This window comes from Corticium candelabrum, chromosome 10 (assembly GCF_963422355.1).
Source record: "Corticium candelabrum chromosome 10, ooCorCand1.1, whole genome shotgun sequence".
In the NCBI taxonomy this organism is placed as follows: Eukaryota; Metazoa; Porifera; class Homoscleromorpha; order Homosclerophorida; family Plakinidae; genus Corticium; species Corticium candelabrum.
In genome coordinates, this window is record NC_085094.1 from 751,156 (window position 1) to 778,984 (window position 27,829).

General features: G+C 39.9%; 1 protein-coding gene across 1 annotated transcript in view; it reads left to right on the forward strand.

The window, feature by feature from the left end:
* Window positions 1–27,829, forward strand: part of LOC134185605 (nipped-B-like protein) — a 65,241-nt gene that overhangs the window by 36,382 nt on the left and 1,030 nt on the right. Inside the window, exons 17-29 of the mRNA XM_062653432.1 lie at window positions 1,903–2,223; window positions 3,262–3,360; window positions 3,435–3,581; window positions 8,790–8,924; window positions 11,987–12,088; window positions 12,145–12,198; window positions 12,270–12,375; window positions 13,436–13,575; window positions 21,216–21,356; window positions 22,454–22,547; window positions 22,616–22,746; window positions 23,725–23,818; window positions 25,067–25,322. Coding sequence (XP_062509416.1) covers window positions 1,903–2,223; window positions 3,262–3,360; window positions 3,435–3,581; window positions 8,790–8,924; window positions 11,987–12,088; window positions 12,145–12,198; window positions 12,270–12,375; window positions 13,436–13,575; window positions 21,216–21,356; window positions 22,454–22,547; window positions 22,616–22,746; window positions 23,725–23,818; window positions 25,067–25,322 — 1,820 coding nt within the window. The remainder of the gene's footprint in view (window positions 1–1,902; window positions 2,224–3,261; window positions 3,361–3,434; window positions 3,582–8,789; window positions 8,925–11,986; window positions 12,089–12,144; window positions 12,199–12,269; window positions 12,376–13,435; window positions 13,576–21,215; window positions 21,357–22,453; window positions 22,548–22,615; window positions 22,747–23,724; window positions 23,819–25,066; window positions 25,323–27,829) is intronic.

A 27,829-nucleotide genomic window follows, 5' to 3' on the forward strand; every position in this document is an offset into this window, starting at 1 on the left:
GATGGTAGAGTGACTTTTAGAGGTTCATGACTTAAGAGCTATTGGATGAGGCGTATGGATAACTGTAGATGCTTATTTGTTTTAGGTGTATCTGCCAATAGAGTAATTAATAGGGAGAGGGAATTATTTTTTGTACTGCATTTTCATGACATACCGCTAGATATGCTAGCGTCTCTTCTTAGAAGGGCATTTGTTATCTTGCTTCATTATGTGGTAGAATGACACAAACATAGAATGATGCAATGGTGCAAACACATCTTTGTTGGAGTTAATTAACACCAGAAAATGTGTTTCTCTCACGTTTGCCCTGTACTAAAGGGAAAGTCCAACAAAAATGAACTTAACTTCTATGAGTAGATCTTACAAAAAAAGACAAATCGATCGGTATAAGTTACTCCATTGTCTTTGCTTTCGTAACCAAGAAGAGCGATGTTTCTGTGATTTACAACACCCATGCGCCCGCTCTCCACTTTCTGGTCGATTAAGCTCTGCCCACTGCAAACGAATCAATGCATTTATGGATGACTGCTACGGATATGTCGAATGTGAATGCAAAAATATATTATGAAGATCTGCCTTCTTGCCGTAAGTGGTTCCTCTCTAAAGTAAAATGGTGTCAGTAGAGCTGTTTTTTCGTCAGACTTTCAAGCAGAATTTCTCATTACTGCGGCTTACCTAGAGAATGCGATTTTGCTTGAGTATTTGTTTATCCTTGTTCTTTTAGTATCCAAAGAGAAACGTTCAGCACGCCATCTGGTGTGTGCAACAGAGGACGATCCTATTTTTCACATCTGGGATTGTAACCTGCTACCAATCAGCGGCCAAAGGAAGTGAGCAGATCGGATGTGAAAATAGGAACTTTCTCTGTAGCATGCACACTGAAAGTTTCTCTTTGGATAATATAAGAACAAGGATAAACAATTACTCAAGCAAAATTACGTTCTCTGTATGCCGTAGTAATGAGGAATTCTGCTGGAAAGTCTGATGGAAAACAGCTCTACTGGCACCATTTTACTCTTGAGAGGAACCACTGACAGCAGGAAGGTAGATCTTCATAGCATCTTCGCATTCACATTTGGCATTCTCAATGTATCTGTAGCAGTAGTTTGTAAACACAGTGATTCATTCACATTGGGTGAAGCTTAGTCAACCAGGAAGCGGAGAGGGGTGCGTGGTTGTTGCACATTACAGAAACAGCACTCGTTTTCGGTTATAATTTTGAAGAAAACGGAGTAACTTATACCGATCGATTTGTCTTTGTAAAATCTACTCATAGAAGTCAAGTTCATTTTTGTTGGACTTCCCCTTAAAGGCTGGTTCACAGTATGCGATGGAGATTTGACAGATCATGACGGACAGCTCTCCGTCATGTTCACAATACGTGTACGTTCCGTTCCAATAATATCATTCCCGTGCTTCATGATTACATCATCCTCATTTTGCACTTCCCTGATCGGGTAACAGTACCTAATCATTTTCTGTTGCGGTCTGTCAACTTCTGACGGAGCAGACAAAATAGAATCGATTCTATCCGTCCATCAAAGCTTCGTCATGTGATTCGTCTCTATTGTCCGTCTCTAGCAGTGCCTTGCCTTTGATGTGGTTTGGCAGAACGGAACGGATTGCTCTCCATCGCATATTGTGAACAAGCCTTAATACTGGGAGGGGAATTATTCACGAGAGGGAAGCATATCGTCCAGGTGGTATGATGCTAGGGGAATTTTATTACATGTATATATGGGTGAGGAATTAACTGAGTGCAGGAAATTATTTGAAGAAATACAGTATTCAGTAAATTTCTTGAGGTCTTTATTGTATAAGACTGTATTCTTGTACTGGTAATCAATCAGAGTTACGTGCTGGTTGTAATTTTGTTGGATGCAATATTGTTGGTTGTTTCAGATGGCAGCTTGCTTGTATCTTGGCCAGTGGATGAAAGATAACATGGACCAAATAGATCGTTGTATTAATACTGGCAATATAGATGATGAGACTGACATCCAAGATGAACTGCTGAGTACAAGCATAGCTGAAGCAGATGCACTGGAACAAATTGATCAGAGAAAAAAGTTTCTAGAAGGACTGATGGTTATTGTTAAGCAAGGTGTGGTGATCAAGACAAGTGATTCTCGGTGTCTTACTGATGACGAGGCTGCAGCTGTAGTACATTGCCTCTCACAAAGAAGACCATTTAGTAGGAGTTTCAGATATTACCTGAAAAAGGTAGGACTTTTTGTAATGGATGTAATGGTGTCAGACTTGTCTTGTGTCTGTTCGCATGCGCAGCAAGCAGAGGGATACGATGTTCTGCTCGTGGGTTTGTTACTGCTGTATCTACTGCATGTTGGATTTCAACGACAAAGAGGGCTTCTACTGCTAAGAAGCGATGAGTCTTGGATTTTGATTTGTGGGTTTCAGTGATTTCTTTGTGCCCATGTGCCAATAAAGTCATGCCAGTTGATTGCACACCAAAGCATCAGCACTTCTGGTGCTTTCATGTTGTTTGCATTAGTAGTAAAAGATCTGTTTTTTGCTAGGATGTCATTATAGTAGAACTTTGCTAGTTTGAATAGTATTGTTCCATGAAAATAATTTTGCTGTTTGGAATAACAATTTTTTGGATTGCCAGAATGCATAGCTTCCGAATCTAGAATCTAGATTTTACTTCGGACACCTAAAGCATGTGCTGAATTCTGAACCAGCTGTTTTGTGAGCTAAACGAACAGTAACAGCACATAGATCAATGATTCATTAATCTGCGATTAACGTCAAGAACAAAAATAGGCATTTGCTCCAGCATATTAGGGTGCTCTTGGGAAGCTAAATCACATAAGGTACATAGAATTGGCAAGTTGCATGGAGTGGCTTTATTAATAGTGTTGCTGTAGTTCCTTTCTAGAGTTTAAAAGCATGATCATAGGTAATGGCATCTGCCATTGCTTGCCTACGATTATGTAGGACAATGTTTACAGTGCATGCAAATTGAGAATTGCTAGTTTCTTTGATTACTAGTGTCTTGTGCATGTGCTTTGGCTTCTTAGCTGACGACGTGTTTAAGAATATACATTGCTCATGCTTGAACACACGACAATGAGGTGGTTTTATGCACCTTGGAATTTGTTTCAAGGTCTGGTCTTATGAGGCATGGTGCCAAGAACCATTTGGATTAGAAATGGTTCAGACTAACAAAATTTAGATTAGTGAGGCTCTTCTGTCTGTTTCCATTTATACATAATACAACTATATACACTGTCTTTGCAGATTTTGGAAGTTTTTCCTCAAACTACTACAGCATTACGAGCTAAGGCAATGAAAGCATTATCGACAATAGTGGCTGCTGACCCTCGTGTTCTTGCTATGGTATGTGAGTAGACGGACTATTAAATCAGCTGTGTGGACAGTGATGGAATCTTACAACATTTGTGTTTGTACAGCGAGATGTTCAATCAGCTGTATATGGTCGTTTGACTGATCGTGCTGCTAGTGTGAGGGAAGCGGCTACTGAACTAGTTGGTAGTTTTATTCTTTCTAGCCCAAGTCTTGCAAGGAACTACTACACAATGCTGACTGATAGATTGCAGGTGAGTTGGCAAAAGCATTAATAGGATATCGGATTACATGCATACTTAGACACAAGTGCAAGTCTAAGGCTAGCTTTATGCTCTCATGACAGACACTGTATAGTGAGTAGGATGTCACTTATCGAACACCAGTTTACCAAACACGTCAGCCTACCATGTGCCTTGGAGTCACTCTAGCTTTGTGCGCACTAAATTATAATGCGCATGAACATCAGAGTACACTTGTAGTTCTCATCCGTGAATTGGCAGTGTCAAAACCCCAAGAACCGCAGAAGAAGTGAAAACGAGTCATTCATTGATTTTCCTCTTGGTGTGGTAAGAAGTACTATCACTATCCAAGTACATACCAAAACTGAGCCTCAGAGTTCCAGACCGTTTATGTGAGTGTGTCAAGTAGGCATCAGTTATCTGGACTATCAAAGTTATGAAGGGGTCCGGAAACGGAAGTGTTTGGATAAGTGACATCCTACTGTAGTTTAGACTTTGACTGAAGTAAATGTAGATTTAATTCAAGCTGTTTGTAAATGCTTAAAGGTGCAGGGTCACGCTCGGACAAGCGCACTGCATAGCTTTGAAAAGGGCGCACTTTTTCAAACACTCAGCAACCGTGAGGACTTACAGAGTGTAGATGCTCTAATTTGCACTGAAGTCAAAGCTGACTGAAGTCTCTCTAGAGCCAGAAATGGAACGATCAAGACGTTGCAGTAAAAGGTTACGTGACTCTGGTAGCTAAATTCTAGGCTTTTTAGATGTAGTTCTCAGAATTTTTCTCAAACTGAGGTTACTACACTGTACACTGCAGTTTCGGTAAAATTCAACAAGTGCCCTCGCACTTCGAGCCAAATCGGAGTTCCTTACACTCTGCAAGTGACCAGAAAGCACACGTCACATTCCCGTATGTTGCATCTGCCATAGTCACGTCTTTCTCTCAGAGTAACCAAGCGCACTCAGTTCACAGTGAGCACCAAAATTTGTATTATGTAAAGCTTACACTGTTGCCGTGCCCATCGATCGACACCTAAATAGCCAGTTTTGCAGTAGTTTTCGTCTATTGACCTTTGCGCATGTGCAACATATGAACAGCGTGTGAAGGGCTTACTGGTGGTCGAAACTGATTTTCTTGCCAGGACACTTGAATGTATGTTACGTACAATATCTACGACGCAAAAACTACATCACTTGATATCGGCTCAAGTGCGCATGTCCGAGTGTGACCCTGCACCCTTAAGGATGTTCAACAGAATCAGTACGTTTGAAAATTGTCACATGTAGACATGCTGTATTATCTTGAATTGAATCTTTTCTCAAATACGGGTTCGTGTCTGAATAGACGATATTTGGGGGGGTGGAGCTTCTAGAGCATGCACAATCTCGAGGGTAACGTGCACCTTTCGCCGATCTCGCTGTACATAAAGTCCACGTTTCTGGGTCTGCTTCTGAACCGTAGATCATCTTGCCATTAACTAGGCTTTGTAAGTAACTTCACTACTTACCATTTCGTGCATCTTGTGAGAGACTTTGCCTGCGTAGAGACGCGTAGGAAGCCATTTCTTGAGTACGGCTTCTCGAGGGTAAGAGACTGCTGTTCAAGCTGAAGGCACCTGATTCACACTCTGAACAGATACACGTGGAGTGGAAAAAGACATACTACTCATTGCCTAGTGATGGAAGTTTTATCAGGTGAAGATTTTGCGGTAGGGGAACCCATTCAGGCTACCGAACGTGACGCACTGTGTGGCTGAATTATATCAATAGGACTACTTGTTTCCCCCATCTAGCGTTCCTGAACTGTGAAACTGTGTATCTTGTCGAACTAGAGTCAGCAAAAATTCGACTAGCCTAACCAACCCTCATGGAAGGCGGTGAGCTCATGAGCTTACATCACTTGATGTACCTTGGTCTGGTTCTTTGTTTGCTATACAGAGTAATAGTCTTGGCTGCTGGTTCAATCCAACTCCACACTGCATCAAGCACATTTCTCGACGCAAAACCGGTGTAAAACTTGATTTTATCATTTAGCAGTGTTTTGAGCGATTCCTTGCAACTCAGACTTTGCGGATGCAAGGTCTTACTCGAGAACTCTAATCTTGTTTTGAAGTTGCACTATTTTATTTGCTTGCTGTTTAATTATCCGACGTAAACCATCAGCTTCAACCTCAGTGACATTTTCGACAATCAACATCTTTACTGCTATAGGATCACTAGACTATATTCTAAACATGTCTTGATCAACTGCACCTGCGAATGAGGTAGAACAGTCTCTGCTTTCTGATTGAGACATTACAGCTATGAAATAGCTAGTGCGTGCGTGTTGTGTTACTTTAGACATAACTGTTGCTGGGACTGGTAGGGTGGCAGCTAGTGCTAATAAACAGACTGTAGTGTACGTGTACTGTACTCTGATCTGCGTCAGTACCTATCGAGTGCAAGTTATCACAGTAACATCTTCGACTTGGTCAATCACATATATACAGAAGCAAGTTAGACTGCCCAGAAACAACGCGGAACGTCCTACATGTCTGGTTACCCCAAATGGGTTCCCGGGTGGCATGATTTTACTCGCTAAAACTAATCCATCACTAGACAATGAGTAGTCTGTGCTTTCACTCCACTTATATCTGTTCAGTGTGAATCAGGCGACTTCAGCTTGAACAGCAGTTTCTTACCCTCGAGAAGCCGTACTCAAGAAATGGCTTCCTACGTGTCTCTACGCGGGCAAAGTCTCTCACAAGATACACAAAATGGTAAGTAGTGAACTTACTTACAAAGCCTAGTCAACGGCAAGATGATCCACGGTCCAGAAGAAGACCCGGAAACGTGGACTTTGTGTACAGCGAGATTGGCGAAAGGTGCGCGTTACCCTCGAGATTGCGCATGCTCTAAAAGCTCCGCCCCCAAATATCGTATATAGAACACTAATTTGGGGCATCTGGGATGATAGAATGCGGTGTTGGAACAGAAGGCTAAGAGTGTGTTCACACCGGACCTAATCATGATTAGTTTGGCGTTAGTGCACTAACGCCACTCATTCACAGCGGTCCTGATTAGTGTAACACCATTCTAACGTCGTAAAGAGTAGTATTACAACCACATTAGTGGCGTTAGTGGTTGCACGTGACTCTGGCACGAGAGGTAGTATACAAGAAGAGCATGCCTCCAATGTTTCTAGTGTGGTGTTGTACGTTTAACATACAAACGCAGCAACAACATGGTGACGTTATATGGAAGTGCAAGCAGATGTCTACTGTGTGCGTGCTTGTACATGTGACAACTTCCTGCCATCCCTGAAGGAGCTGTCAGAGAAAGCAAACTAAATGTTTCCCTCTTCAAAAGCTAAAGCAATGGATTCGTCAAGACAATTCATGCAAATTCTTGTCTGACGTACCCACGTGACTTACTAATCATAGTTAGTGCTGTGAATGCGCTTGCGTTAATATTGGCCTAATCATAGTTAGCCTAGTCATAGTTAGTCCAGATGTCGGTGTGAAAACACTAGTACTAATCATATACCCCGTTTACACGAGCATGCATAGTGAGCCGAGCTGAGCCGCATCAGCCCAGTATTCCAGCCCGCATTTACACGACACACTCCGTAGAAGGAATCCAATGCGTTTCATTAACTTTCATTAGTTACTTGAGCTTCACATAGCTCGCGTTAGCTCACGTTTGCAACAGACAGAAGCCAAGCTGCTCGCTATAGCTTTACAACAGTCATATCGAGAATGCATAGGAGATATACGAGACGTCGTAGGTCTATCGCCAGGCGACTGTGGCGCAAATGCAGCAACGGAGTTTAAAAGCTGAATTTCTTGCTCATCTTGGTCTCTCTATAATTGGATAAGACACAGAGTCTCCGTCTTGCTCTACGCTATTTGTGCCATTCTTGCATAGATGTACATGACGTGGCGGAAAGGGGTCTGGCTACGCGAGACTACCAAATGAGTATGCGCGGTCTGTTTTCCAGCACGCTATGCGTTTACACGATGTACTTGACCCGAGCCAGCCCAGTGTGCACTGGCTCAGCTAGAAATACCGAGCCGAGCTAACACGGCTCAGGACGGCTCAGCCCGCGTTTACACGTACCGTACAAACTGAGTCAGCACGGGCTGGCCCACTTACAAGTGCTCGTGTATATGGGGTAATAGTTAGTGGTGTGAATGCGATTGCGTTAATTTTGGCCTAATCACAGTTAGCCTAGTTAGTCCAGATGTCGGTGTGAACATGCTTTAATACTGTACTTTATGCACATTACATTACCTTTCCACACAGAAATCATAATAGTGGAGGAGCATCAAGCAACAAGAAACGATGTTTTTCATGGCAATAGAAGATACCAGAAACTAAAGAAAGAAGTGTTGGAGATATTTGAGACTTCGTTAATTCATGAAATTCAAGATGCAATTGAAATTACTTTGTGGTGGGTTAAACAATGCCAGTTAAAGAAAGATTTTTAGAAGCTTCTATGCTGTAGGTTGATGATATTTTACATGTATCTCTACTCGTAGTAGTTTACTGTGTTTTAGGCAATGTAGCAATAAGCTTATATTGGCTAAAATGATGAAATTGTACATTTGCTCAGGGATGGTGTTGGAAGATACAACATCATGCTAAAAAATGCCGTCATATGGCATGCTTGAGTTAAGTTAACAACATCCTGCTGTAATATGAAATATTATGGGGATATGGTATTTTGTTTAAGGAAATATGGTATCAGGAGTTGGGTATTGACATCTTGCAATATGTATACTACAGCGACTGATTTGATTGGTAGGCCTACTGTAGGGCATAGAGCACTAGTAAACTAAATTTCAGGTGTTGGCCACAATGTATGGGTTTGTCCAATACTGGTATTATGACTATAAAGAAGCTGTTCTGTAACCTAAGCTAGCAGCCGAGGGTTTAGCACTTCAATACTTTCATTTATTCTAGTTATTTGTTTATGAATTTAATTGAAATTATAAGTTGGTTGTATTTCTAATTGCATTTTAAAACAAACATGAGCTGATAGTTAGTCATCATGACAATTCTACTACACACAGGTAGAGTTTTGTATCTAAGATTGTTTGCAGAACTATAAATATAATGACAAGACAGCTCGTCAACTGGCTAGATTAATTTTGACGTTTTATTTGCTTACAGTAACATGTACATGTATGTGGTGCATATAATGTAACATGACTTAGACGCTACTTGTTCTTGTATGTACAGGACAGTGGAGTTAGTGTCAGAAAAAGGGTTGTTAAAGTCATGCGAGACATCTGTGTGCAGCAGCCAACGTTTGCCAATGTACCACAAATGTGTGCGCTTATGATCAAACGTATTGGTGATGAGGAAGGAATAAAGGTTTGTGACATGATTACTCTGCTGAATGAGACTCGCGTACATACATTTTTTCTGTTTTATTTAAAAGGTCCCATAAGACCCAGTTACAGACACAATTGATTATAAAAACACTACCAAACTAGTAAATGAAGCTGTGTTTACGCCGTCGCTTCAGAGCTATGAGCGTGTGTGTGTGTGTGTGTGTGTGTGTGTGTGTGTGTTTATCGTGAATATCAATGTAAATTTTATTAAATTTTGTCCAGCTATTGTCATTATCATTAATTAATCATTATCTTGTTGCTAGAATGTATAATTCTTTGAAAACATAGGGATGCATCGATATGATTAAAGATAGTTAGGTAAATAACATCAATGTCCCACGGTGACACTACTTTGAATTCAGCACATTCACATGCATGACAGCTAGCTGCGTTAACTCTAGATCTTGTACGGAGTGCGCTTGTTATCCACGTTATTTCTCAATTCTGTAGCGCTCTTGCATCACTTGCATTTGAAGTTATATACTGAGGAGGATACGATTATCATGCTTTCATTGAGCCGTTGCTGTCATCTTCCGTTCTGTTAAGTCGTAGCTCTAACTTTAGAGATCGATCTCGTACGTCTCATACCTGCATGGGAAATAATGTGAAGTGACATGTCTAGCGACCGGATCCAGAAGAAGCAGCGTCAACGTTTCCTACGAATCTTTCTTGCAAGATTATGTCAATCGTTCATCATCAGTACTATAGTATACTTACACCTCTCTAACATATTGATCCTTGAAGGTCACGGATGATGCATGTTAGTCGTGCGCATTCATGGTCCCATGGGACCTTGGCTTGGCTTTTTGAAGAACGATGATGTCGTTTGTTTTGCGATTCTTTTGTAAAAAGTAACAGACGCATACAACTATTACTTGAACTTTACTCTGGGCTTTTCAGTTTGACGACGGTTTGACCTTAGAATGGATAAATGACATCTCGGTTTTTCTATCATAATGCGCGGGATCGTTATGTCACCCATTGTTGGTGTCCCAAAAGGACTCAAGTAACCCCCAGAGTGATTCACTCTGACAAGCTAGTATTACGTCATCTACTTTTCGCATTCCAAAAGGACTGCTGATTGGCTCAACTAACTCCCGAGCGTGACACACGCGTACAAGCATACATAGATAACGACATACCGACAGACAGACTGGAAGTAAATTCAGCCTGTTTAGAGTGAGCTTCTCACGAAGCTGTCCACCACTTATTGGGGTGTCCTTCTTTACACTCGTAGCTTAATGACTTCTCATTATAAAGTATCGTTTATTATTTATTAATTGTTCATTTTCTATTTTTGCAAGTGGTTCCCAGTAAAAATTAAAATGAAGATGATCGGTGTAGCGTTTGCTGTACTGTGCTACATACATACATACATACATGCATTCATGCATACTGATCACACACAGACTTGATATCTCACCAATGATGTAGACGGCACTAACATTGTCATCACCTTCAGTAGACTTGCCCTCATTTATGTATGTATGAATGAGCAAGGAATGAGCCTTTTGTGGCATCATAACAGCAAGCTATATTGTGCTATGCGCTGCACTTTAATGACAGTCTACTTTTAGCAGTGCCATTAATAGGTGATTGGTTGTATGATTAGATACTTGTATGCCATAGTAGTACTGCAACTGTTTCAGCGTTTTTGTCTTTGCAGTTGCTTAATGGATTGTGGGAAGAAATGAACAAATACTACTTTCTTCTCTGATACTAGATCATTTTTAAAGTTGTTCAAAAATATGGTATTACCGTACTCGCTTGATTATTACCCCCAGGGCTCAATTAATCCCCTAGCCCCAACTTGGCCAAGGCTCTAATTAGTGCTAATTGACGCTTTCCACAGTGACTGCTTGCTATTTGTGCCTGTAGAAATGCCATTATTCTCCAATTTGTGCACCCTTGTCGACCACCTGTTGAAAGGATGACTAGGATTCTACATTTCAGGTAGTGGCAGTGGTTTGAAAGCTCTACTAAAAGCATTCTGTTTAAGTTAATTAATCAATCATTTCTACCAATGAACAACTCTAGGTGTCAAATTTTTTAGAAAAGCTCCATTTCCTACTTAAACTTCGACTTTGGCTAACCATGGGGAATGGGATAATTAAGGGAGTATGGTACTAGTTTGGAGTGTTGAGGTTTTTGTATGAACCTTCTGTTGAACTTTCACTACTGTATATCCTCCTTTAGATCTCACAATGATTGCTTTCAGTTTTTGCTACAGTGTAGCAATGTTTTTCCCTAACATTTCTGTAAAGGTTGTGTTTATTACTTTTAGTGGATGACAGAGTGCAGCTGTTTATTGCATATTGTGTAACAGTAGGTTCAGTAGATACATATTTCCCAATATTTTTTGACAAAATCATGCGCTCCACAACTGCCAATTTAAAGGCAATGTACGTACGTAGTAGGAGCATTTCAAACAGCAAGTTTACAATGAGATCGTCAAGTGATTGCTTTCAGACTGGATTAGACGTGCTACTGACGCTAGACATGGGGCAAAACATGTTACAGCATTTGGTGTGTCAATGGCTGATGTATTTTAGTATGATGTAGTCTTTGTTGGGAGACAGCATTTCTTCTTACGGTGTTTGTTTATTTAACAGTGGTGTTTATTGCTTTCTGCATTTGTTGTAGTGAAGCACTTAAATGGGTGGTTTTTAGATGAGGAAGTATGTATCTTGTAAGAAGGGGACATGTGCTTTGTTATTGGTGCAAGGACTGATGATCATGGTCTTTTCTAAGTGAAAGTTAAAGGAGCACTTCCACCCAGTTCTGCTTGCCTGTGCTTCCAATCTAGTTCATCCAGCAAAGGTTTACCATCTTTCTTGCTTTAGGACTACGATATCCAAGAAGAACACTGCTTAGATTTTAATTTAGGAATTTTTGGCCATCTTTTGCTTTTTGAGTGAAACAGTGGTGTAGATTTTTCATATATGTATATAACAATTGTGAATGTGCTTGAATTAGCTTGTTGTTTGGAAGATAAACAATTTCCTGTTTTTATTTAATCTTTATATATATTTGACTGTGTAGGACTTAATTAGCAAGGTGTTTCACGAGTTATGGTTTTCCAATTCCAAAGGCGGCTTATCTGATGCTGTGCTCAACACACGAGTGGAATCTATTCTTGAGACTGTATCGCTCTTTTGCTTCTATAGAGGGTGTGAATTGAAAGCACAGATTTGATTTAGGTGATAGCTGCTGATGATATGAATGGTGTTTGGTTTGAGGATCTGTTGCAAACTGTATGGTTATATTTTGCTACTGTATTAGTTTGTGTTTTGCACAGTTTGAATTGTCTGTATTGCTTGCTTAGTTGTTGAAAGCAGATGCAGAGTCAAAGTCAAATGCTGTGTTAAGTTGCTGCGAGGAAATTGTCAACTTGTTGGTACAGAAAATGATCGCAGTAGAAGAGACAGTTGGTGTGTGTGTGTGTGTGTGTGTGTGTGTGTGTGTGTGTGTGTGTGTGTGTGTGTGTGTGGTGGGTTGGTATTGGGTGGGTGGGTGACTGTTGGGGTTGGGGCTGAGTGTGTGGTAGGTGGGTAGCAAATTTTTGGGCCCCCTTTTCAATCAGCCGGATAACTGTTGACACTCGCATTATGGAACAACATTGGTGTCTTTGTAGGGCTGATTTGCTATTAGGCACTGTTACTTTTGTGTAAGCACGGTGTTCATGATCTGGTGGGTGTGTTTGTAGGGTTAGGAATCTGACATATGGCAATCTTTAGTGTACTATAGTGCCATGCTGCATGCAAACGCTTGTAGGATTTTGAAGGAACGTTTTCGTGTATAAGTTGTTAGATAGACGATACAGCTATGCAACTTCTGAATTTGTAAGAACAAGAACTGCTTTAATTTTTCGATGGCAATGTACCACTCTTGCATGACGGTGAAACCAGCTACACTGTCAAATGATGTCACATATTGATCTGTCAACACTAAGTGAATGCTAAAGGAAACACAATACAATGCAACTACTTGTCATTGACTTTTTTGAACTGCTACTCTTATTCTTATTTATAGTTGGGAGGTGATCAATGTCAATCATGCAGAAAGCCACTAAACTGATGTGTAGAGCAATGAAGACAATTATCTCTGATTATCAATCATGAGGCTCAACAGACCATTTGTTTGGTTGTTGCACACATATATCACATATTGCACGTATGAGGCATGCATGCAATAGAGGCATGCACATTAGGTGAACTCTCATTATATCAGTTGGAATTCTGAACATTGCTACAGTCATCGTGTATTGCTAACACAGCATATGGTCTTTTCTTTGGGAACTAATGTTTTAGAAGACAGTAATAGTCAAATGTACGTGACAAGAAGAGCTGGGAGGCTATGGCCATAACGGTCAGGTTGACCATGATTTGTCCATTTAACGTTTTGGGATGCATGATTGTCTGTTTCGCCAACACTGTAAATGTACTGTCTAATGCAACTTGTACTCTCTGGATGTTGCATTTATTGTTGCAGTTTGTGATGGTGTCAACTCAGCAGCTGGCAGAAAGTTACAAGCTTGTAGCGAGACTCTCTATATATTTGCTAAGTGTGTACCTCAGTTTCTTGTGAGGCATACGTCACATTTACTGCCATATCTGAGTGAGAAGGGAACGGTAAGCTTGTTAGGTACCAAGTGTAAGTAGACATGATGCATAGGTGAGACGGTTTTATTGTATGGGGTTATGTTGTACATCTATTACACGTATACGGAGATATGTTATAACAAGTGGCAAGCACCTGATTAAGTTTATTTTGGCTATAAATCTACTTTCATTTGTTTGTATTACAATACCCCATGATTGTCATTGTGCATGTAGAATGAGCATGTATCACTGCCTTCTACATAGCATTATTTGCTCAATGTCTGTGCTGGTAGTTTTTGATCAGTGAGGTTAAAATAAGAAAGATTGAATGAAATCTGAAACAAGTTGCATTTACATTGTTATAAGTCTACCTGTGCTTTGCTGCTTTTAATGCTAATGTTATGTGCAGTTAATGCAATGAAGAAACAGATTATGAGAAAATGAAGGCTTAGAGCAAGCTCATTGCTTACAGCTTTTTTTGCTCTGTGATATAGAAAGGCTGCCATTGTTGATATCTATGTTTATGCTTATTGTAAGTGTTTGAAAATCATTTATAAGTCATAGCAGACAGTAACAGTAAGGAATTAGTTACCTCAGTAATTCAACGTTTATTTGTTACATTAATGTCCAAGTTTTACCTAAAGTGAGTAAGTATTTAAGTACGTTGCAAAGCAAAGGAGGCTATAGTACCTTGATGTTACAGAAACAGACAATCTGTTGACAATTGTTTGAAAGGTGACAGCAGAAGTGTGCTGTCAGTTCATTTCTTTAGAACGAGAGCACTTCACAAGTTATGCTGTAAAGTGTTATGGTGCACTTTGTATTGTTTAGTTTTACCACATGGCTATAATGAGGTTCTGTAGCTGACATATGATGGGTCAATGCTTGCTGCTGATCAGTTACTTAAAGGAAATTATGCATAAGTTTAACATTTTGTTTTGTTCCTGTCACATGTCAACAACAATATTCTTGTTTGTTCTTGTCACATGTCAGGAACAATGTTCTTGTTTGTATCCACTTTCCTTATTTGTAGTCGTCTAGTTTGTGTTTGTCTGTTTGCCTTTAGTCATTTGGGAATTCTCAGTGAGGGAGATGACATATTGAAGGGATAATGAAATAATCATTCAAAGGTTTTCCTTGGATTTGAGGAAGTTTTGAATAGGAAGATACAACTAACTATTACATCCCTAAGTGGCCGACCCCAACAAACAAGCATCATCCCCAACAAAACAAAACCCCAATTATTCTACATATGTAGTCAAATCCCACACGTCAAACTCAGTTTTTAGCAAATATCTACGAATTATCATTCTAGCATTTTGTTGCCGCAATCAAACAGAGAGCTGTTGCAAAAGGTTGGAGAACGCTTGCTGTAAATCGATGCCATTATAGGTTGTAGTTTTGGCTGCAGTAGTTCTCAACGTCTGAAAACTTGCTTGAGTTCAAAGCCAAAACATTCCAACGCCAGAGGGTAGAACAGTCCTCCACGTTTTAATACCGATTGCTCGTGTTTGTAATTATTTTCTAATTCTCCTGTCCTTGCAGCAGCTTCAGCCGTTTCTGCAGGTTCACATACGTACTTACCTTGGACAGTGTTAAACTGTCAAAGAAAGCAGGCCTGCCATCAACAAAGTCTGGATGAAAATGTCACCAGGACGAGCCTTAGAGTTACTAGAACATCTGTTCTCTCCTGGCTGCTTTGTTGTCTATCAATAAGGCATGCTAAATAATGTCACATAGAGCATTATGACGTCTGTTAAGACCTGAATCGTAAACATAACCCAGTAAATGGTCTCCATGAGGGTTGATGATACTGCCACAAACACATCTGAGCGAGTCAAGAGAATCCGGAAACAGAGGAATGCCAAGCCAAATCCTGATGGCAATAATGAACTCATGTTGAAGCATGGATAGGCCAAGATTTTGGTTTGGGACTGCCCTAAGCCATGCTCCAGCATAAGCGGAAGAGATTGTATTAAGCCTTGCTCTATCTCTCACACTGCTCATGTCCTTGAGGGATTGAAACTGAATGACATCCAGCTGTGACTTGAAGTAAAAGAGCAGGCTCATCAGTGCCTATATGATTTCAAGTTTTCAAATCTTTCTCTTTTGCTAATTTTACCTGGCAAGGTCAAAGTTTGAGAAAAAGAGCTTTGAGTGGTACACAAATTTATCGAATCCAAAGTGGAAACATTTCTAGAACTTCTTGCCTCTAACAAACGCTGAACCAGGTCACGTGTAACGTTGCAACTGCCTAGAAAAGCAGCTGATGATGATTTCAAGGCACTTCGTAAACCTAAACCTCCAAATCATATATGCAGAGTTGCTTGCATCCAAGCTGGATCCGAAATAGACAAATTGGTTATTTGACATAGTGAATGTCTCATGCCAGAATCAAAACGAGGAAGCTGTTCAATAATAAAGTGACCAGGAATGGTTCGAAGTAGGTAGTTTAATTTGCAAACGCTTAGACAACTCCGTAGTAAGTGGATTGCTACCTGCGAATTCTCCAATTCTGGTAATATACTTTGAGCTTCTGAAACCTTATCCACACGATTACCAAAATACTTGATAAAGAAATTCTCTAGACCAACAATGGGAGATCCCAATAGTTCAGCACCATAAACAGAAGTGTGAATTCATCTGACATCCGAATCAATTTCAGGAAAAGTTTGATTTCCAGAAGGCCAAAATATCTCGCATTTTTTAGATTTAGAGACAGACCAGAACTTGGGCTTTTGACATCAAGGATTGCAACAACTTTGAAATAGACTTTCTAGTACCAATAAATGTACCATCATCAAGATACCATCAAGAAAGATGTAAGCCTTCAAGTAAACTAATCTCGTCTATGAGCTCTAGAATGACTAGTGAGAAAAGCATGAGACCCAAAGGGTCACCCTGTTGTACTCCAGCCGTGGATGAAATTCGATGAGAGCCAAAGCGTAGTTCACCAACAGATTGATATGTCCACCTTACCCAAGCCACAAAATCTGGAAACTCTCAATGAAGACGGTGGAGAAATACCTCTCGATGACACTCATTAAAGCATTTTTATGTCTTTTAAAGAATCACAACTCTTTAATATGACCATACTCTTCAATGTAGGAGCGTATAGAATGAACAGCAGCTTCTAATCCACCTTTAACTCCCACTCCGACTTGACCGTAAGGAAGCAATACGTCAGGTAACCTTGACTTTATGGCAGAGCAACGGACACGGCTAACTAGTCTTCGCAGGACCTCACCTATGGTAATTGAGCGAACACCACCAGACATTTTTCGAAGAGCTTCTACAGGTGCACCTATCAACCAAGGAGCAATATCAACATGTAAGTTTCCAGACAAGCTCTTAGATACTAATCTTGTCAGATTTTCCAAACAAAGCTGTGCATCAGGAGAAATGGTACGTGAGGATAGCATCAATGAGGTGCTGAGCCCATAATCTAGAAGCTCCTGGACTTGAACCGTTTGGAAACATTTTAAGAGCAGCAAGAATAGCAGCAGAATCAACAAACAAAGATGGTGTGATGTCATCAGAAAGAGAGGGGAGATTGTGGATTGGATGACGACCAACCAACTCTTGAAAACCCTCATCATCTAAAGACGCACATCCCAATGAACCCAAAGAGCACAAAGCAAGACTATAGCGACCTTCCTTGGCTAAATTCGGTGCACAATTTGAGTGATTCTGTGTTGTGCTCAAAGTTATGATATTTAGGATTAGCATCACACCTGGCTTCCTCCCATAATGCATGCAGTGAGAGCTTCTTTCTGCCAATGGCGTAAACGAGATGTGTAACAAAGAGTGGATGACAAATCTCTTTTTCCTTCCTCTTCGATGTGGCAACCGAAGAACAGCCTTAGCAAATAGAAAAAAGCGAGCAAAACCACCTATACCATCAGAACAAGCATGGCGAAGTTCCCATAGCCAATACTTGTGTTAGAAGAGGGCGAACAGATCTTGGAATATGGGAAACAGTGTCAACATGAAGTGTCATTATTTTATTCATAATTGCTGAAAAGATGGTGGATTCATTATCTACAGGTGAAACAAGAGTAGCAGCAGCTCTGATCCCCTCTAGAACAAGGTCGGAACACGAACTAACTCCAACAGTTTGTGATGTAATAAATTGTTGCATAGCACAGATTGTCCGTCTGTGAATGTGTAGGTAAAGATTGAAGTTGTGACACAGATGGACACTGAACACAACCTTTCATCTCGATCCATAAAGATAAATGTGGATCCATCATCACACTCCTACATCTATGTCGACCTGGACCCAAGGAACGTCGACAAACAGAAAAATGTTTGTCATAAGAAAACCCACATTCTGCACAGAGGCGATGATGATGAAAGTTTAAGAAGTCCACATTCGGGAATTGACGACGAACAATATGACTCGTAATATATATGTTGAAATAAGCCTACCGTATCTCTTATGACTAATGGACAGAGAAGAGAAGCCAATTTTCATTGAAAGGTGTCGTTGTCATCATCCAAAACTGGTGACTTGTTGTCGTCGTCGTCATTGCCATCATCTTCCCCTGCCCTCTTCTCTTCTGTAGAATCAGAGCCTGAGAAGTCTGAGATCAACTCACTTATCTAAACTGACCAATAGATGACAGCAAGTAGTCGAAATACACCGAAGAAGAAGAAAAAAGGTTGCGTAGTTCAGATACCGTAGTATCTATTTGAAATACCATTGCCATTGGATATGATCTTTTAGGAAGCTCAAGAAAAGATGTTACAGCGTACAGTAAAATTTGAGATTAAGACGTCAATGAACAATTGATGACCCAAACAAAGAAAACTGGTAGGTTGACAGCGTCTAGAAGAGTGACTTTGGAATCAGCATCTTGCCATTTGGCATACAGTACTGGTCAAAAAGGATTACTCAAATCAACATGTTACACACATGGCATGTAAAATTACAATTATCTTAACAAAATTAGTGTTATATTGATTCAGTATTTTGTGCAACCTTCTCTAGCGTCTATGACATTGTTTACTCTTTTAATTATGCTATCAACAAGGGTTTGTGTTCTTTCTTGTGGCACATTATTCCACGCTGTCTTCAAGCATTGCCACAGCTCTGACATGTTCCGTGGCAACTGCTGCTGAACAACACACGCAAGGTAATGCCATATGTGCTCAATTCGATTAAGATCCGGTGATTGAGCTGGCCAGGGACTACGAGAGCTGTAGCCATTGTGCTGGAGCAATTTTTGAACACCCTTTGCCCGGTGAGCGGGAGCATTGTTATGCCTAAGTGTGACGTCACCATGACCTAGTTCAAACTTGTAGATTGTTGGAACTAGCTCATTTTTAAGAATGCGTATGTACTTTTCAGCGTTTAACCGCTCGTTGACGCAATGTGACCAATACAATTCCTCATCATTCAGCCCCACAGCATAATACTACCTCCACCTTGTGCTACCGTCTGCACTACACAATCATCTGACAGCTGCTCTGTTGCTCTTCTTCTTATCCATACGCGACTGCTAGTACGGAACAACTCAAATTTGCTTCAATTAGTCTAGATTATGCGTGGCCAATTGTCAGTTGTCCAGTTCTGTTGTTCTGTGCAAATGCAAGGCGGCGAACGCGATGCTTAGTTGTAAGGTATGGCTTCCATCTAGCAACGCAGCCGAACAATCCAACTTCTCGGAGACGCCTTTTAACAGTAGAGATGGAAATGTTTGCTCCATTGGCCTGCAAAATTTTGGACCTAGCCAAGGGTGCAGTTAATAGTCGGTTAGAAAGCGACATTCGGATCAGCTGGCAATCGTCTCATGGAAGTCATGCGAGGTCTCTCAGGAATTCTTTTGGTTTCTGTATTTTCAGCTTCCCATTGCCTTCTCGTTATGTTGGAAACTGTTTTCTGGCTACAGCCAACTTGTTCAGCTATTTGCCTTCAACTTTAACTGTCTTCCCACAGCGTGACGATTTACTGCGATTCTCAGTTGACGTTTTATCTTTCCTGACCATTCCGCTCTGAGATAGTTCCTAGGCAATTTGCAATGCAGCAGCACAAAATTTGCTCAAATCAGTGAAGAAATTTTCAACTGAATGCTAGGTAGCTTAGTGGACAAAGTGTAGCAACTGGGCAGGAAAAAACACTATCTCTGCCAAACGAAAATAGCTACTCTAATATCTAAAATTGTATTGCTCATATAGCGTTGCTAATCGTAACATTCAAAATTCTGCAGTTTTCTCTGCAAACAAAAATATACGAAAGTACAGCATACGTGTAATTGATTAGTTTTAATACCACAAACATGTCTGTGGGAATAGTGATGTCAAATTATTGAATTACTGTAGATCAATATATATATATTTATATATATATATGTATGTATGTATGTATGTATGTATGTATGTATGTAGGTATTCTTATTTCAATATTTATTCTTTCAAAGAGCGTCCTTACAAGACAACGCCAGTCTGTCTAGAATCAGGCTAGAATTAAACAACCACAAAGCTGATATATATATATATATATATATATATATATATATATATATATATATATATATATATATATATATATTATTTTTTCTGATGTCCAAGCCATTTTTATTTAGAATAATAAGAGGTAATTAAGCTACATCAAACGAATATACAGTACCGGCAATAAGTAACCTAACATTTTTATCGTATTGCGTATCGTATCGTATTGCGTATCATAGCGTATCGTATATCCTATTGCGTATCATATATGGTACCATCTGGTATCTTATCTTAATTGTATCATATATCATATTACGTATTGTATATCCTATGGATGGTATCTTATCTTAATTGTATGGTATCATCTTTTATCTTATCCTATTCTACATGGTATCTTTTATCGTATCGTATGATATCCTATCGTATGGTATCGTATCCTATCGTATCGCTGTCAGCTTACTTATTGCCGGTACTGTATATATATATATATATATATATATATATATATATATATATATATATATATATATATATATATATATATATATATATATAGTCATGTTTAGCAACTCCATATTGAAAAAGTTTGTGTGTTAGTCTCTTTGTTATGTCAATGCCTACATTGCTTGTTTGTCTGAAAATTTGATTATTTTGACATCATCTAGAGCCAAGCTGTGTACAAAGTTTTTCAGATGTTGACAGAAATGATTTTGTTAAGAATTTGTACTGGTCTGAGTCAATTTTAAACAGCTTTTTTCACACAAATCCAGGATACATGTAGTGCCGATTTCTTGTTTGAAAATTGCTTAGTGAGGCAAACAAGAAAAGGTCAACTTTTGTTGAATGTCACAAGTACTTTAGGCTGATTTCTTCTGATCACAACCATGTTTGTGATCATTTCTTTAGGGCAGTTGTATGATAACAATAATCTTAACCAGGTTGTTATGTTTTGGCAAGTTGGCAGTGAAATAATCTTTGCAATGACCAGAAAGTAGGTGTTGACTTGAGTTGTCACAAGAGGGACTAATACAAGGCATGTGCATACATTAATATTAGTACACAAACAAGGCTAGTAGAGTAATAACATATATATCTTGTTCCACAGAAAGGAATAATTTTGCTTAGTCGTGAAAAATTTGTAGTGATCTCTGGTGTTGTCAATTGCTGTGTTACAGTCTCATAAAATATTTTGATGTGCTTATGGTTAACCGTTGTAGAGTCTTGTGGATTCAACAATTGTCCATTTTACTGCGTTAACTTTGGAGCTAGTTGTACCATTAATGGAGTCTCCAAGTGGCAAATTCCTGGCTGGACTAGAAGAATCTCTTTTGCAGATCATGATGAGCAGAGGGCCTTCAGTAAGCACTAATTGTGTTTGTTTATATTTCGTATTGTGACAATGTCAATGTTGTTGTGTGTATCGTACTTATTACTGTAAGTATCCATCTCTATATATATAAAGGAGAGCTGCCTGTCTGTCTGTCTGTCTGTGTGTAAATCAGGATCTCCAAGAAGGGCAAGTCTGATCTCCACCGAATTTGGCTCGTGCACGCCGAATCCATCCATGTCGAAAAATGGGATTGCCGTCATCTTCCATACTTCTCCTGCGACGACGCGATTTTCTATCGATGGAACCTGCCTTGAACCTGTCTCTGCTCGCGCACAAATATCTTCGTAACGGCCCATTGGATCTGCACCGAATTTAAACTGCACGTTTCTGACGTCAGACAGTACGCACGGAGCATGTCGTTTATTGCGGGCGACGTGGGGAAAGAGAAGCTATTTTTGCTTATATCTGGGTCTTGAAAAAACGCCCACGGTCGTTTGCCCATCTACTCCCGTCGAAGAGTTGCCACATTTGATACACCTGTTCTCCGCAATGCCAGCAACGTCTTCGAAGTGACGATGTTCAACGGAACTGTCAAAATGGCGAGAGTCACTGTGATTCGTGATTTGGTATTTATACGGTGAAGAGATTATTCGGGTGAGTATGTAACTGCACGTGACTGGTACACGGGGAGTATGTCGATTTCTACCGAAAAAATGCAAGAAGAGCAAGATTCGAAGGCATTCAGCATGCGTGTCAAGCCATATACGGGTGAGGAGTACCTGCACGTGACTTCCAAGATCTTGCTGCCCGGATGGGATACTCGATCCCTTCTAATTTCTCAGAACGGGATATAATTGAAAGGGATATACAATTGAACGGGATATATATACACTGAACAAAATTCTCTGTCTGGTTTCTAATTCTTCAGAACGGAGTCAAAATGCATGTGAACATACTTAATTACCTGTGAATGAGATATACTTCATGAATGGCATACAACGATAAATTAATTTACTAACAACTAATAATGTAATCTGCCCGTGCAGAGAACGGGATGGTGAGCTAGTTATTTTTTTATATAAAAACTGCAATGGCATAACTAACAAACAACTTTGTGCTATTTAGTTGGTTGCCAGCAGTACGAAGTGTTTGGATGTGATTGTTAACAATGTAACCAAGAACTACCTGTTGGTGGAGCAATACTTTCGACAGCTACTAGGTAGTACTGAATTACATATGGTTGAAATTTACTGGTGTTGTTGTCTTTAACTGCTCTGGATCTTACAGACTTCATTCAGAAATGTAGAGCGGAAGGAACTGTTACTGCTAAGAAGAGTGATGTTTGTCGTTCATTGTATGTACTGGGACTGCTTTGTAAACACTTTGATCCAATGAACATGCCCACTTTCAAAAGGAATGTAAGCAGTATAACTCGTAAAATAGATTTACAGTAGCTGTTCAACGTCAGTTACATTCAGTACATGACTTAAATTAAATATCTAATTGATATCTTGTTACTACATGTTGCTGTGCGTCACCAATATCAATTGTGTAGGTAAGACAATTTTAATTTACCAGGCCTAAGAAATGTGTTGGGTAGGGTTTTATTTCTTACTATTAACAATGCAGGAAACTTGTAACATTCAAATTTGGTACTTGCTATGAATTTATTATTGTTATTATTATTATTATTATTATGTGTGTGTGTCGTTATGCCCCTCGATGATGGGCAAGTGAGGTCTTCACCCCATCTGGGCGCCCACCAACTTGGCAGGTAAGCCCAGCAGGGTACATGTGTCTGTGTAGTTCACACGGCAATCAATGACTAGCCAATTCGATATAGATTACAGGCATTATGGTGACCGCAAACTCGGTACAGCATGCCTAGTGGATATCAATGACCACCAGGAAAGCACTGAATGTCATCGTCAACGGACCATTCACCAAGCTCCAGGTGGATTGTAGCACTGGCCCTAAGCCTCCACGTAGCACATGGAGGCCCTGTCTCTAGAGGCAGGGGGAGCTATCTCCGCAACTGACCTTACAGTCAACGTCAAATGACGTGGAGGGTTTGACATTTGTCCACACATTTTTGTGTGCGTGTGTGTGCGTGCTTGTGTGCGCGTGCGCATGCATGTGCATGTGTGTGTGTGTGTGTGTGTGTGTGTGTGTGTGTGTGTGTGTGTGTGTGTGTGTGTGTGTGTGTGTGTAAAATATAGATTGTTGTGGAATTTGTTTGCCACACACCATCTGTACAGTGTTGCTATGACTTTATGATAGTAGCATACAACATGTGATTGTTAATCTTTTGTATGACATGAGTGAGTACTGCACAATGGTTTAATTCTTCAAGATAGTTGTTGAACATATGTAACAGTGTTATGGTGCTGTTTTAGAGCCACAAGACCAGAGACAGTGTTTATCATCTGTTGATGCAATTCACTGAAGAAGCTGACGGAGCTGTGCAAGTAAAGGCTCTTTCTGGCTTAGGTACAGTCTATGAATAGTACATGTAATGTTTGCACGATACTAGTACCATACTTCCTGACAGAAATATAAACTGTTTGTTGCAAATCTTAACATTTACGAATCTAGTTTATCCAAATTGATTAAGCAAGTGCAAGAACAAGCTTATGATGAGACAAGTATGGACTGATCAGATACTGTCTCTTATAACTAAATTCATCAATGACTTTAGCAAAACTCTGCATAGACGTAGCAGCTTTTGCCAACACCTCAATGTCTAAATATTTTTAAAAGTTTTAATTACCCTATTTTTTGAGTAAATGCTGCGGCATATTTGGCTCCTACGTACTTGCACTTGCAGACACAGCATTTAAACAATGGTAGTGTTCATTTAAGGGCAGCATTTATCTATTCGCAGCTATGTAGCATTTAGGGTGTCATGCTTTGAGACAGTTAAGTGGGAAAGTTATCCAGAAAAATCTGTTCTCAAGTGTTTGAACTAAATACAGGAGGGCACTGCTTATCTGGACAGCTTAGGACCGAGGATGTTCAGATAAATGATTTTCCTTGATAAACGACATGAAGCGCTGTCACTACAAGTGGCTACCATTGTAGGTGTAGCAGATAGATACCTGCAGTTGTCATAGCAAGGCTGGGAAAGTTGCTTCCATTGTCAGCTCTATGCAAGAATTCACTAATTTGTTTGCACATTATTTTATTTTGTGAGTTGGATCTTTACACTATTGATTTTGTGGCCATTAATGACCATGTGATGGGGATGAGTTGTTTAGATAACTGGCATGTCCAGATAAGTAGTGTCTAGATAAGTGGCATTCTGCTGTATAAGTCTTACTGTAGTTATAACAACCATTGCACACAAAGATATCTAAATGATCCAGTTCAAAGCCAGCCAAGGCTAGGTGGACTATTCTTAAGTCATTGTATTTCTTAGTTGAGCTAGCAAATGTTTATCTAAATGAAGTGTGGCGCCTACATGTATTCAAGAGCAGTGTTTTCTTTTAACACTTTGTTGTAAGTGCAGTGTATGTTAAGCAAGGTGCCATTTATTTGAGGACAGTACTTAATCAGAGAAGTAGGTAATTGACTAATACTTGTTTGTACATTCATGCGTACATGGAAAAGTTTTGCTGTATTATGTGTTTGTCAGCTTCAAGTAACAGGTTCTGTGTGCAATGTTATACTTCTGTTCTTTGATTTTAGTATGTAGCTCTGATACTTTTATTAACTACAATGTGGCTTCTATCGGTGTAGGCTTTCTTTGTAGACGCTACCCTGAGTTGATGGCTGAGAAGGCCTTCCAAAATCTCTATTCTTGTATCCTTAAACGTCCAGATATTCCTAAACTGCAGTGTCAAGTGATGGAGAATCTGCATGAATACTTTGAAGAGCAAGTTGGCATAAGTGTGGAGGTTGAAGGCTTTGGTGATGGTAGTGAAGGAAAATCCATGAGGACAAAAGAGAAAGAGAACAAAGTCAAAACTGTTGACAGAGGTGACACCAAGTCAGGGTTAGTGCAACATATGTTATGTGTAACGTACAGTTGATTTCATTGCATGTAAAATAACAAGCTGATAGATGAAGGCAGTCAGCAAATGTTTGTTCAAGTACTTCTAAATTTTAATTGTGTTTCTGTGCTTGTTGGTGGTTATCCACCAGTGTTTACCACAGGGTTGTAGCTAGGGCTGCAGCCCAACTGTCACAGGCTGCATCATTGTTTTGTCCACGCTCTTTGGCGGTTGTAGGGATTTCTGAGTCTAAAGCACAGTTACTGAAGAAATATGCACAAATGTGCTTGTGTACAATTTAGGTGACCTCATTCTCTAATTTTACGAATCAGGTAGAGCCTACAGCATTCAGTCATGCATTGCGTGTTTCCTTGTCAGCACAGACTGTATAAAACATGACAGATGGACGACATTCAATCATCAAAACACCTTCCCAACCATCAATATGATGGTAAAAATGGTTTTAGCTAGAACCCTGGTATACCGTTAATAAGAGAGCTTGCCTGATTGGAGTTAGGAAGGGTGAATTTCAGAATTGGAAAAAGTTAATATTTACTTTTAAAAATTCAGTTGTTATAAATATGGTTTGTATTGTCTATAGAGGATTGGAGTATTTTTATTCTATGTCTGTGATTATTTCTATCCAGTCTGCAGTAGCGGGTGATTGGTTTCATTGAACTGCATGCTACTTAGGTACAGTGCACTTCCTTTTATTTTGATTCTATGTTTAACACTTTCATGTCTCTGGTGACATATTTGTACTAACACTATTATCACTAGTAATTGAAGCTGTGTTTACACCATCGCTTCTACAGCTATGAGCCTTCAATGTCCTGAACACCGCGTACGCTAGGAAGAGTAATTGTTGCGAAGAATTACGAATATACACGCTATTTTCTTTCTAGACGTGCTACTTGTAAAATGTATTTAGTATCTTACATAGCGACTGTCGTTTCGCGTAACCGCAAAGTTCGTAAATAGTCTGTAGTCAATAGTCTGTAGTCGTAAGTAGAGTAATCATATACGGGACATAATAAATCTCTTCTTATGTAATATTAGATTCCCGTATAAATATCGTAAAACCAAGAAAGCGATCGATTTTGGGTCAGCAGTTGCAGACAGGTGAGTTCTGTTGTTTATTTCCGACAGGTCCTAGCAATCGCAAACATGAATTACACTGTTCTGGTGAGAAAACTCCCTCAAGGAAGTTTCGCGCCTACGGTTGGCTGTTCGTCCATTGTCTTTGGTTGCCACGTACGACATAAAGGAAATAAATTCGTGATTGGGCCACACTAAGGAGGCGTGGCACATTCCTGTAGCGTGACAGACGTAGCCAGCCAGACAGCCAGCCAGACACATAGTCCCCAGACCGAAAGTCGATTTAGCCCTATACGTTTAGAGTACGCTACTCGCCAAGTCTCGTGACTTTTTACAAAGTCCCTTTTCTTAGAGGCTCATAGCTGAATAAAGCAAGATTCTGAATGCAAGTCGTCTTGAACAGTCAGGGTACAACAGTGAGTATGATACTCTTTGGTGTTACAAGGTTTGAGCACAGCTGTTCGTTTAGTGGTCGTCTGTAAATGTCAACAGATTTTCAGAACGTAAATTTTACAAAGTAGAGGACACCAACACCCACCTTCATGTAATCTGTAACAGAAGAAAGTATTGAAGACACAATGTGAACATTCAAAATACAAGGTCAAAAGGCCAGTAGTCATTGAATGAACACAACATACAGCCAATTAAGTAGTTTATGATACATATTGATGTGCAACCAAACCAATCTTGTTTATGGTATAGTATTGTCGTTTAGCGTTTGTGAGAGTGCAGCACCACAGATGAACAAAAGCAGAAAAGAGTCTATAGAGTTTTGATATATTCTAACCCTAATGTACCGGTATCAGCCTTCTGGCCACAGTATCAAACAGCATCATATGTTTTGCTGTTGTGGAGTGATGAGAACATTTATCAGAGTGCCACAAAGCTGAACTCTTAAATGCACATTCCGGAGAAGTGTGCAGTTTCTAGTGCACAGCGTAGTGCGGAACCGAAACAGTGAGGTCTAGTGATTAAGGGTGTTTGCAAAAGTGTTCCTGCATAGGGATGAGTGTGTCAAAAACTGTTAGAAGACGATCGATGACAGCGTCCATTGCCTTCAATGCTAAAGAATCTCTCAAAATGCCGATTCTCTCGAATGTTGACGGATGGAGATAAATCACACAAAAAGAAAGTCAGTCTCCAGATGATCTGAAAGAGATGGTGATGATGGACTGAGTTGTCAATTTTGACAAATCTCAATTTGTCTGAAAGTAGCATGGCGGTTTCCACTGTGCTTGGAGTAATGGAAACAACAGAGACGATTTCCAGGAATGTGATTGCATCAGTAAAGCTCACTTGATCTAATCGTGCATCAAAAAAATTTTCCACTTGGCAGACGAAATTCTTGAAACTACCCTTGTCCTTTTTTAAGTTGTGAAATGTCCTTAACATACATCTGTCGGGTTTGCTC